A 13315-nucleotide genomic window follows, 5' to 3' on the forward strand; every position below is an offset into this window, starting at 1 on the left:
GCGTGAGAGAGAAAGAGAGAGAGCGTTAGCTATAGGATAGGTATAAGAATATTGTAACGTAGCTTTAGTTTAGTTTAATTTATGACCTGGCCACTTGGGCTGATGTTGTCACAAAACAACGTTTTGTTGCAAACGTTGAACAACGTTTCCATGCCTGGGAAAAACCCTGGGTGGTGTTTAACTTTAAGGGGAGGTAGAGAAAGAATCGTCGAAGGACAGATTTAGTTGAGCAGTCGAAGAGTAAAGACGGCGCGAATAGACGTAGAGCGGATCGTTGAGCGGACTCTATTCATTTTAGTTTCGTTAATAGTTAAGTCAGTATTTTATAAACATAGTAACATATAATAAATCCTACATATATAAAAATGTAGTTTCCATAACAAAACATGGTACAAACGGAAGAAAAAGTAAAAAAAAAATAAGTGACTCCTACCGGGATCGAACCGCTTCCATCGCAAAAGATCGCCTTCGCAATATGGCATTCTATTGACTGTGCCACGCTGCTTCCATAATACCTCCGACTCTTATACGGTTGACACTCGTCAATCGAAATTTAGCTATTTTTAAAAATTTATTTATCGAAAACGAAAGAGAGCCGCGCCTTCTCACTTGCAGAGATTGTCCTATATACCCTTCTTTACATATGAAAGATTAAATAATTCGGGGTACACTAGGCGATGTCTCCTTGTAAGCTATGTGAACGTGGGACCTAACTTAAAAAATTAACTTTTTTTACGGAAAAGATAATATTTCGTTTGTAGTTTCATCAATTGATAAATGAAAAGAAATTGTAACAACCTAATACTAAAATCGAAACGAAACACTATCATTTTCCGTAAAAAAAAGTTCATTTTTTGGCATTTGGGTGTCAGGTTCACATACCCTAGTAGCACAAAATATTGAATACATATTCATCCAATAAAAGAGATTGAATCTCATTTTAATATTTAAATATACATATGATGTTTATTCTAGATTTAGAAAAAAATATTTTTTTTTAAGTATAAAATGAATATCTATTCAATATTTAGAATGGAATATTTTTTCCAAAATATAAAATACATATTTAGTTGATATTCATACCAAAATATTTTTTCACGAATATAAAATAGATATTCATTTGATTTTCGCAACAAAATATTATTTCCCGAATATTAAATACATATTTATTTAATATTCGCAACAATATATTTTTTCCCGAATATAAAATATATATTAATCTGATATTCAAATTCCCACCGAGGTAAAAAAAATTAAAATAACTTGTTTTAATTAAATCCAATCACAAGAAATAAAGTAATAAAAGTAAAATCTACGAATAAATGAAACACAATATAAAATTTGATTTAATTTTTTTTTGAATCTCTTAATTTTCAAGATTTATTCAACATTGCCCGAATATTCAATACGCATCTTCTAAACATAAATTTCACATTATCCGAATATTTTTTAACGTTTCTTTTAAAATATTTATGGGAAATAGAAAACATTAATAATGGATTTTTCAGGATATGTAGGTATCAGTTTTTATAATCAATTAGTATCAACTCAAAAAGTAATTTGTATTAAACTTCTTTATTTTTATAAATGAAATCAGGGTGTACAGGGTGTATAAAAATTATTGGTCACCACTTTCAGGGGTTATTGTACACATCTGGATCGGTGGACATTTGCAAAAAAGCCGTCCGCAAAATCCATTATGACCTCGAAATTTAAGGTCAAAGTTTTTTTTAATTTTAAAAAATTCTACTCGAGGAGTAGATAAAAAGCTTCAAAGGAGCCACATGCCGGAGACGAACCGTTGTCGCCTAAAAAATTGTTAAAGTTTTCCAAATTCTCGATAGCGCAGAGCAACTCACGTCCCCCAACCTAGCTCCTATTTGGATATGTACGCGCGATGGTGAAGTGTGACCGTACTACACAAACGTAATACGGGCGCGGAACAGAATACTACTACTTACTACGCTGAGCATTCAGAATCCCTCAAGGAAGAAGTATACAGTATATGTTGTTGAGAACAAACTATACTGTATGGCAATAACAAGCAACTCCATCTAGTTTTCCTCCGCTGCCGCATATCTAATGGTAATACCATTTCTATGCGGAGAGTAACTGCTGTAATACCGACCTGCCGAATCGGAGAGGTCACGTGAAGAGGAGTCTGTTCTCCCTTCACACATAAATTTGCTATAGGATAATACCACCGGAACCACTTATCTTGCATCTCACTCGGACCGGCTTCTATCTCACAGTTCGCACTCCAGTTAGGATAGAGCTCAATGAATAGGACTTAGGGGTATAGCATGATACAAATGTAATTACAAACAAATTACTTGAAAAGACTTGTATCTATTTTTCTTCCATTTTCTTTTTTTTTCTTTTTATTACTATTCAATATTATTTCTTCGTTTGTTACAAGTGAAAAAGTTTTTTTTTTTTAATATTCTCTGGAACCTAATCCCATTTTACATTAGTAGTATTTTCAATCCTATAATGGGGTACAAGATTCTACTACAGAATCGTGTTAAGAACTAATCCTCTTAATTGTTTCATTAATAAACAAATTATAATAAATAAACAACGGAAATATATTAAATGATGGATCCTCAATTTGGAGGAAGATATTCATTATCTGTAGATAGAGTGCTTTTCCTATGGCCATTCTCGAATGGCAACTCTTCGTATCCCTTATTTGTTCCACTATTTTCTATTAATGTTGAAAGACTTTGTTCATGTATTGAGCTTGCCATGGTTTCTTTCAACCATTCGTCATCTAATGGTGCAAAAATTGCAATCTGAAAAAAAGCTTGTGTTATAAATAAAATGCATTACGATATAAATAATGGTAAAATATATTTTATCTCAGAAATGTTTTACTTGATTTGTTGGTAGACATCCTGTGTCCTGACTGTAAATTCCAGCTAACTCATACAGTCCATGTTTATTTTTGCATGCAAGAGGTCCGCCAACATCTGCCTCACAGACATTATTAATGTCCTCTCTAGGTGTACCACAAATAATTCCATTTGCTATACTTGGAATTAGGTCTCCACTTATTAATTGTTCTTGGCATTGTTCTGTTGAAAGTATATCCAAATCCACTGCATGCATAATTGCTCCAGCATAATGCGCTGAGAAAATATAATTTTTGCACAATTAGTCACTTTACTTATTTATTGACTATTGTTGCAGCATAGAATTGCTAACCGATGATTAGAATTTTGTTTAATATCCATGACGTAATTAGCAGAGAGCTTAAAGTGTGTTTTCTCATAAACAAAGTAGTTTTGAAATTTTTTTTACTTTAATTTTCATTGATTGGTAACCCATAAAATTCAAAAGGAGTTTGATCATCTAAAAATCAACAGAATGTCAGATTCCAATTTCATATTATCCAATAGCTCTAACTATATTACTTAGTCTCGAAAGCAGATATACACAGTGAATAAAATCATCAGTTAGCGATTCAATACAAAATAATTATATTTCTCTTGAATATATTTATGATGAAATTCATTATTCTAAATATGTACTTGTACACAATGAATCCTGTCTAAGAGATGCATGGTTATCCTCTCCACTTTTTGGAATTATTCTCATTGAGGTCAGAGAGGGCAAAAGAACGATTTTGTTTCAGATATATCGAAGTAAAGAGAATTAATTACCTTGAAGTATCGATTTTCCCCAACCGGTAGCAATACACTTATTCATTTGCAGCTGCTTTGTTGTAGGTAAACACAGAGGATTTACGTGTAGATCGATAGTCGCAGGATTTTCTAGATGTAAAATCGCAAGATCGTGATCTGTGTATCCCCTTGCGTAACCAGAATGCGTTCTGATAGACGACACATTGAGGATTTCATAAGGAAGGGGTTCCTCGTATTTCAACTCATAGCCTAATTTCCATTCGCCTAATTTAATCGAAATATCGTTTGGCCCCAGGCTTGATTAAACAGAAAATGTTCGAGTTAACTGGGTCACTACATTGAATGAAGTCATAATTAACATAATACTGGTTATACAAATTGTAATTTAAATAATAGCGATTACGTAAAGCAGGCATAAGTCTATGTACTTTCAACGAATCGAATAATTCCTTATGACTTATTTAATTTGTTACCACTACATGTTAACTCTTCTAACTCGAGAGGGGAGAATCCTTGCTTGTGTTATTTTGTCGAATCTCAATTTACCTGTCGATACAATTGGCCGCTGTTAGTATGTCTTGGGTGCTGATAAGAGCACCAGAGCAGAGAATTTTCTTTTCTTTCGAATGCAAAACCATTGCTTGCCATGGAATTTCAGCGAAAGCAGTATGTGACTTTCTTATTCCTGGCCTCTGCAATATCAAATTAAAAAATTTTAGTTAGAATAATTAGTTTGTTTAACTAATTTTATATTTCAGTTCGAATAATTTCTAACAGGGTTAATAACTTTCTTTCCTACATATCAGTACTTCTGAAATTGTTTCTTTTTAAGAGCTACTAGTTAGTGAACGCTCTTCTTTGATTGGCTACAGAACATTCCTACTTACTGTATTTCTAACGCCACATTCCATGTTCAATCCTCCCACCTTCACATCATTCTTTTGCTCCGAAACGGTTTCAATCGGAGGAACTAAAACTTCTACAGAAATAACCGAGTTATCTGGTACTAATGCAGGTTCCACTTTTTCTTCAGCTGGTACAGAATTGTACGATCCCAAACCAGGTCTGACAGTGAGACTTGATTTGACAGTGTTAATTGGTTGTACAGGTTGTTTAGGTGGCCTTACTTTTGCAATGTTCAAAAACGTTGGGAAACCTTGTTCATCGAATCCACCAGAATAATTTTTAGGAAGATTTTCTGTTGGCCAAGGATCTACGTAATTTGGATCTCGACAACACTTGCCGATTATTCCATTGTCAGGATTTTTGCAAGACTGTAATATGAAAACAATTATTCGGTAAGATTACCACATTAGTATATTTTTGTTATAACATTTTGTCGCTGTTCTATTTCTTTGAACTCTTATGTCGAGTCACGCTTATTTCTTCATTTGAACATTTTCAATCTAAGTCAACGATAGCAATTTTTGTCCACTTACACTTAGAGGTACGCGTTGTTGAATTGTTGTCTTTTCCAGAGAGACAGGCTCTGTACTGATTGTACCACCTGCGGTGCAATATTGTTCTTCGACACAAAGGAGAGCTGCCGCGCAACCAAACTGTACGTGGGTTGCGTTTGCAAGAAAGTCTGTAGGTGTCAATGTCTTTATTTAAAAAAATACTGTGAGATCGACCTAACAATACAAACGAATGAACTATGGAGCCAATACATACAAATGAATCATGGTAAAATACTGATTCTGTTTCTTATTTCAGAAAGAAAAAGATAAACAAAGCAATGAGAAACCCCGAAGATCGCGTAGTTGCACACAAAATTGCATATTAAATTAATACAAAATTTGAATATACCCATAAATGAAACATTAAGGAACAAAACACGAAATTGTTTTACTTGTAGGAGTTTGATCAGGATTTTGCCCAACAATTTCTTGAGTTCCTGAATTCGCTGATCCGCTAGCAAAGTTTTCTGGAATTTGATCGTTTATTGTGAGTGGTCGTTTCAGTTTAAAGCCTTTGTTATCGCTATTGCTTCCCAAATCTGATACGAATGGTTCGATTTTTGGCGATGTCTCTCGAAATTCTTGCACTACCGTGCAGCAAACTTCGTCTGGAATTCTGCATTCCTGTTTTAAATCACAATTGAAGTAATAATTTGCAAATTAAACTCTTAATGTTCAGAAATGGTTCTCTTAAAAGGATTAATCCTTTGTGGTCCTATATCCTACTGAAGTCGGAAAGTCTAAACTCCAATGGGTTAAATCAAATAGACTGTTTTTTTTAAAGTGGTGGTGATTCTATGGTCACTACTATGCATAATAAATATTAGATCATCCTTATAAGTTCTGCAGTGCTGCAGATTCCGTTTATATTCAATATAAAATTACAGACATTTCGTAATAACGGTATAACGACTTTGCCAGAAAGATAGTAAAAGATTGTAGAAAGAGAGGGTAGTTACATTTATTCATAACATTTAAAGGTATATTTCACATATTAATTTGAATAGCAAAACAATAAGTGACATGAACTTGTGGATTGGCCTAATATGTATGAATGAACCAAATTTTATCTGAATCTATTTGAATTTTTTTAAGTCTTACACTTGTTTATGACACAATTCAAAACTAGAACTTGAGAATTGTTTACCTTGCTCGATGGAAGAGGAATATCTTCTGTGATAAGAATGTAACCATTCGCACAATTATTCTTCTTGGTACAGATTCGATTTTCTCCTATACAGGAGATAGTGAAGTCTCCAGTTTGTTCCGAAAATGACGTCGATTTCGTATTATCAAAATCAAAATAATCTTCATTGGTTGATTGTTGAATGAACTCTTCTTGCGTAGGATTTTGAAATACCAATTGCTGATCGAATTCTTGTTGCATAGGATTTTGAAGCACTATTCACACAAAGAAAAAGGAACAATTAATAGTAATCCAAGACTCAAATTTTATGGTTTCATTAAGCGAAAATATTGGATTTCTAGAGTTAATTCTTATTGTCTATGATTAAACGAAGAATTCTAGTAAAATTATAAAAAAATATAGAAAGCCTCTCTGAATTATACGCATTGTTTTACAGTGTATGTATTTGATTACATAAATATCAAAATGTTGAATGTTTATTAAACTACCAAAGAATACAGACCTATTTGATCATATTCAGCTGGATTCGGCGAGGGAAACCCATTTGCTGAGATAATTGCAGTAATTAGTATTAATACTCTGACAAGCATTTTTGTTAAACCTTCACTGCAAGCATCTGAAAAATATACTATACAGATACATATAAAAATATTATACTGATTATCAAGTAGTTTCTTCAGTATTTCTTATTAGCCGTTGTAATCCTTGAAGGCTTGTCGAATTTACAATCAAATGATACAGATTGATAGCATTAGTATCGATATAAACAAGCAACAATTTTTGATAAGTAATACCTAACACAAATCCCAAGTTGTAATGCAACATGACAATTTTATTGAACCCATTTCTTATACTATAATAAATTTTAAAAAAATGCTAAATATATTTTTTCTCAAGTTTTATTTAATAATATACATAACTACAAAATCAATATATTTGTTTAAAAATTTGATGTGCAACTGTTCAAAGGAAGGGTTCTATTTGCATAGAGCATTCGATAACGTTATGTGAAACATGTTATCGGCAGTCATCTCTTGAACAGAACGAAAGTTGTCATATTGCCGAAGAAGGGTACGCTTATTTTGAACGCTCACTCTAGAAGTTATTTAATAACAGGCGGAAGAGAAAGCCAAAAGAATAATTTCCATTTCATTCGATGATGCTTTATTGAAAGATTAATGACGCAATTACGGACTTTGCAAAACATAAAACTCCGTTGATGGCACAGCTTTTTTCATCGTCTTATATAAAGCCTGCACTTGAAAGGCACTCCGAATTCCTCGCATTATTTAAACATCTTTTTCCTCTATTTTATTACTTTTTATACTTTTTTCATTATTAATATATTACATCCATAAAAAATATCCGACATGAGTGGTATTTATTTCTAAATTTATTTAAAGAAAAAGAAAGAAAAATTTCGAATTTAAAAATTTAAAAATTGCTCGTTTAAATTTATTTAATTAAATTATTATTCGATATTCTAGTTTTTAGATGTAAAATAAAAATATATGTAAGGATCTTCAAGCTGTGTATATTATCAAATAAAACTCGAGAGGAAGTATATTCATTATGTATTTAAATAAATTGTAGTATGACTTATACTGTCCAAGGAATGAGCTCGATAAAATCGTCAATATTTACAGCTTCCTCTCTGCGGTCGGTTATTTGGTAAAAATATATTGTTGCTGAAGGACGTCAGTTTGAATATTTATTATGAAGCACTAGTGTGAACTTCGATTCTCAATTTTTGGACTTCTGCGTCACTTTAAGGTCGTATTATTGTAATGACTGAATATATATTAATGCCGAGAAGAGAAAAAAAGTATCTGCTCAAAAGTACTCACAGAAAAAAATATATATACATATATAAATATAAATTGAAAATAAAAAATTGAATAAGAAAAAAAGTTTGATGGCGAGTATGGAATACCTAATACGAGAAGATTTAAAATTTTATTTAATTTTTTCTTTATTAAAGAAGATACCCAGATAGCACAGGGACGTCTTATGTACGTCCATAAGACGTCCGGTACTGGACGTTCGGGACGTCCTATGGACGGCCAGATAACGTCCAAACGTTCCCTGAACGTCCTGTGAACGTTCCTGGAACCGCAGGACGTCCCTGGGACGTTCGATGTGGACATTCCCAGAACGTTATCTGTAAAATTGAGATTTAAAACAAAATTAAATTTTAATTTTATATATTTTTATTTATTTGTTGGTAGATTTTAGTTAACTGTATTTATTTCTTGTAACTGGATTCCATAAAAAATGCCGAACAAATCTTTCAATTTTTATTTACCTTCGGCGGGATTCGAGAACTCACGATTTTCGGACTACAACACAACCTGCTTCCTCACTTACCCATAAACGCATTTGCTAAACCGACTCATATTTTAGGCTTATATAATGACTCGCATTAATATTCGGATACTTTTTAAAATACAATTCCTTCTTTTTAAATTGGTCTAAATGACTTGAACTTTTTTTTGAAAAGTTAGAAGAATTAATTTACTAGGTAATTCTGAATAGTTCCAAATATTACATACATATCACATCTCATATGTACAAAAAATATTGTATTCCTAATATTGAATAAACATTTTGTTTTACATGTTCAAACATATATTCTGTTGCGAATATTAAATAAATATGTGTTTTATCTACGGAAAAAAATATTCTGTTGGGAATATTAAATAATGATTGTATACCCAGATAGCACAGGAACAGGAACGTCTTATGTACGTCCATGGAACGTCCGGTGCTAGGCATTCCCAGAACGTTTTCTGTACGTCCATGAGGCGTCCGGTGCTGGACATTTCCAGAACGTTTTCTGTACGTTCTCTGTACGTCCATGGGACGTCCGGTGCTATCTGGGATAATAATATTAATTTACAATTGTAAATAGTGTATTTTATATTCGGAAAAAAATATTTTGTTCTACATATTGAATAAATATTATATTATAAATAATATTAATAAATAATATTTATTTTGTTTAAAAAAAGTATTTTTCCCTGAATCTAGAAAGTTCAGAGCGAACATCCCTGGGACGTACAGAATTTAGGTCCCATGGACGTTCACAGGACGTTCCGGCCGGACGTTTGGACGTAAACTGGACATAAAATGGACGTCCGGTGCTATCTGGGTAGAAGAAAAGTTTACTTAACTTTATTATGTTCACAAATCTACACAAACAAATAGATACATACTATATGTATGTATCTTCCTGTATTATTATTTTTGAACTTTATTGTGAAAAAACAATAACAATTTTAATTTTTTTTTAGTTGTTTTTTTTAAAGTAGATACTAAATAAAGTGAATAAAAAAGAATAAAAGAATCAATCAATCAAACCAAATTTCAGAGAAGAAAGTATTCTTTTATTCGAACATCATTTCTGGAATGAAAAAATGAATGGACCTGGAAGGAAGAAATAAAATTCGGGTTGCGGGAATTAATTTTTCGTTACTAATGGATTATTAAAAAAGAGAAACATGCCGTTTCCACTGAAACTACTTTCATGTTCGCGGTATGATATATTAATATATTAGAGAGATATTTCCCTATTCCAGGTCACGTATTTGGCTTATTAAAAGCAATTTCCCCGTATCAGATTAAGCAATGATTAAATTGTATACTTCCTAAATGCGAATTAATTACGTATTGCACTTAACACAATACTACTAAATAGAAAATTTTAATAATTTGATAATTTAATTATTTTGAAAAAATTCCAGTAAATAAATTTCAGTGGGTGGATCATCCATGAGATATAAGTACAATGGCATCAATCTGTTACACTAGGATGATAATAATTAAGAGAATGTTCTTGTTACAGTTTTATCCAAAGTTACTTGTAACACTGTTTATGTGCAATGCATTGTTTTAATTTCAATTGAGTACTATATCTTAAATCTTTCATTCCCAGGGTGATACAAAACGTGTTTTCATAAAGCTATTGTTGAATGTTCCAGGTTTTTATAACGTAGGCACAAAGAGTGTGCAGTAAAGTAACAGCAAATAAACAGAATTGTTACTAATTCAATAAAAGTTACTCTATTAAACATATTCTTGCGAATACCGTAACGGAATTCTGTTTTACTAGTTCCTACTATTTGAAAACGTTAAAGGTGTTGACTTGCTTTAACTATTCATATTGCAGAATTTGTTTTTTAAAGAAATACTCTACCGATGGCAGAAAATACTACATTTGAAATAAAGGCTTTTCTAAAAGAAGTTTTAGGATTCTGATTTTAATTAAACAAATAGTGCGTAATATATCAGATTTGTTTCTTTTAAATGAAAGTATACACGATTAAATTTAATGGTGTAAAATGATGTTTAAGTGTTAAACTAAACTCTATTAAACAAAAAAATCCTAGTGGCCCTTCTGGAAATCCCTTTATAAGCCAAGGTAGCCGTGCAACGAACAATATTTGTAAATTTAAAGAAAGCGTTTTGTACAAGAATATTGGCTGATGGGCGAAACGATGAGAAGCAATCATTGTAATTTATGGAAAAAAAAAGACCGATCACCCAGAAATAGCGGGTCCGACCGCATCACCATAATCGAAAGAGAAAGGGAATATAGACGTACGCATATACATGCTTTTTACTTTTCTAATGTCCTAAATTCCTAGAATGATATTTTGGAGCCCACGTCATTCTTTCTCGACCTCGAGTATGTTTCACTCCGCCTCTTTGCCGCCTTCTCTCGTTTAACATCTGCCCCCCTTGTTTGCTCGTCCATGTTATTAGTAATTACTATTTATAATAAGACTTTCGAGAAGTAGTTGTATCGAGTTTTGTAAATTAATTTTGTGATTTTATTTTCATTTTTTAGTCGATCTTTAACAAATACTCTTTTTTCTATTTTGTTAAACATTACATTACTTTTATTCTGTTCTTTATCAATCGTCAGTCAAAAATTGATCGATTTTATCATATCAATTAATTTTTAAATGTTGCACTCAAAGTTGATAGATTGATGGAATTTGTATTCATTTGTTCTACTGTCCAAACAATTTTTTATTATTATCACGTTTGTATTTACATTTGCCCATTTAGCTTAATTGGGTATATTGCATTCAGCTTTTGAATATTCATAAAACTAAAGCGAATAGTTAATTAATTCTAAATATTTATTAAAGCATGAAAGGATACTTTTTAATGAATTCTGAGTAAGAGACATTCCAATTAATTTTAAAAGTAAAAGGTTTAAAAATTGTATCAGATATCACGTTAGGTAATCCTCAAGAGAGATTAAAATAAGTAATTCATTTTATTATACAAATTTTTTTGTAAGAATGCTAATTCCAAACAAAAGCGCACATAAAGATACAAAGATGAACTGTATTGATTGACAAAGTAGTAATTACAAAAAGTTCACATTAAGATTACACGAAGGTAAATAAACTAGGGAAAAGTAAACAAAATTCCAAATTTCCTTTGAAACATTCTAATCTATGATAAAATAATATACATTTAAAAAACTGTCGTATAAACGGTTAATAAGTTTTCAAAATTTAAAGAATATTTTATTTAGTACATGATTAATGACACAATTGAGATGTACATCCAACAAAAATTACTGTCAAGAATTGAAGAAAAATATTATTTACATGTTCACGCAAGAATGTTATAAACAGTTGAATAACATTAATTAAATATCATTGAACATTAAGTTTCTTGGAAAACATATAAAGCGAATCAAAAAAATAGAAGGTACATAGATTAGGATGAAGATTACAGACACTTACGTGCTCGATAGATCCGTACTCGACGAATGAGATTCACTAAACGAGATGTACTCTCCCACGTGCTACCTAAAAGAAAGCTAATAAAAACTGACGCTGCTTTAGTATTCGTTCTTCTCTTATACCGATTCACCGATTTTAGTTGTATCCCTACCATTTCAATTGTATCTTGTATACATCTTCCCCGAATCATCTTTTCCAGAATCTTCTCCATGATTGAGAATGTATAGATTTTTTAGTATAAAACTAAGCGTATACCTTTACATAATGTCTTATTTAATTATTCTATCGAAAGTCCCTTTTTTTACCAAATTGATCATTTGTTAATTTCGACATTGAATTGTATCGCATATAATTTAAGATATTATAGTATACAATTGTATGTACAATCCAAACATATGTAAATGTAAACCTTTACAATAGGCTTCTCTATAATGGATCAAATTACCTTTCTTTAACCGACTTCGAAAAGGAAGAGGTTACTCAATTCGACATGTATTTTTTTTTTCTTATGCCGAGATGGCTTGACCAATCGGGATGAAACCTGTTGCATCTTGTAAAGCATGTCTTCGGGGTGGCCCCGGTATCAAGACATTTTGGGATTTCTCGTTTTTTACCCGTTTTTTTGTGTGCAAAAAATCAAAAAATTTTGTACTGCTTCTTACTCCGAGACCGATGGACCAATCAGATTGAAACTTCTTACATCTGAAAGAGTATCACTGGCACTTGGTCCAATAAAAAATCATTTGACCTTGATTTATTTTTTACCCCTTTAAATCATTTTTATCGCAAAAAAGTAATATTTCACGTATGTTCGGCCTGACATCGATGAAACTCCCTTAGATTTTGCTACCGGACAGTTCTTTGCGATGATCCCATTTGCAACCAACGTTTCTGAATTTTTTGACCGATTTCGAAAGAAAGTAAATTGTTTCTCAATTGAAAATTTTTTCTTTTTTTTTATTACTATTGTTATTGCAAAGGTCCTATTTTTTTATGTAACTCGGCAAGAAAATAACCGATTGCGATGGAGCCTCCGCATTTCATTGATAGATGAATTCGTGATGTTCCCATTTGCAAAAATTTATGTACACTTTCATTGTTTAAAACCATTGTTGGTGCAAAATTGTTATGCTCTGGTGTAGCTCGACAAGGAATTTACAAAACGCAATCAATCCTTTTACATTTAGTTGCACATGTATTCCTGATAATCCCATTTGCAACTATACAGGGTGTCACAAAAATGTTGGAGGTCCTTGAATGGGGTGTTTCGGGGTGGGGGGGGGGGGGGGGGGGGGG

General features: G+C 31.9%; 1 protein-coding gene and 1 long non-coding RNA gene across 4 annotated transcripts in view; one reads left to right on the top strand and one right to left on the bottom strand.

Moving 5' to 3' along the window:
- Positions 1 to 2350: 2350 nt before the first annotated feature.
- Positions 2351 to 9178, bottom strand: LOC128874992 (uncharacterized). The gene is made up of 10 exons (XM_054120251.1): positions 8188 to 9178; positions 6757 to 6870; positions 6255 to 6508; positions 5500 to 5731; positions 5087 to 5235; positions 4535 to 4921; positions 4194 to 4339; positions 3666 to 3943; positions 2878 to 3131; positions 2351 to 2795 (listed from the first exon to the last, which is right to left on the bottom strand). Exons 1-10 carry the CDS (start codon positions 8399 to 8401, stop codon positions 2607 to 2609), a joined length of 2217 nt encoding a protein of 738 aa, XP_053976226.1. The 5' UTR covers positions 8402 to 9178; the 3' UTR covers positions 2351 to 2606.
- LOC128874994 (uncharacterized) overlaps positions 4559 to 13315 on the top strand; it is a 9960-nt gene continuing 1203 nt past the window's right edge. The window contains exons 1-4 of one of the 3 annotated variants that reach the window (XR_008456722.1): positions 4559 to 4693; positions 4756 to 4945; positions 5126 to 5333; positions 9285 to 9884. This is a non-coding gene — a long non-coding RNA (uncharacterized LOC128874994). Of the gene's footprint in view, positions 4694 to 4755; positions 4946 to 5125; positions 5334 to 5363; positions 6397 to 9284; positions 9885 to 13315 lie in introns of those variants that run through there. The other 2 variants (XR_008456721.1, XR_008456723.1) reach the window with 2 other exon arrangements.

Source organism: Hylaeus volcanicus, chromosome 4, assembly GCF_026283585.1.
Source record: "Hylaeus volcanicus isolate JK05 chromosome 4, UHH_iyHylVolc1.0_haploid, whole genome shotgun sequence".
NCBI classification, from domain to species: domain Eukaryota; kingdom Metazoa; phylum Arthropoda; class Insecta; order Hymenoptera; family Colletidae; genus Hylaeus; species Hylaeus volcanicus.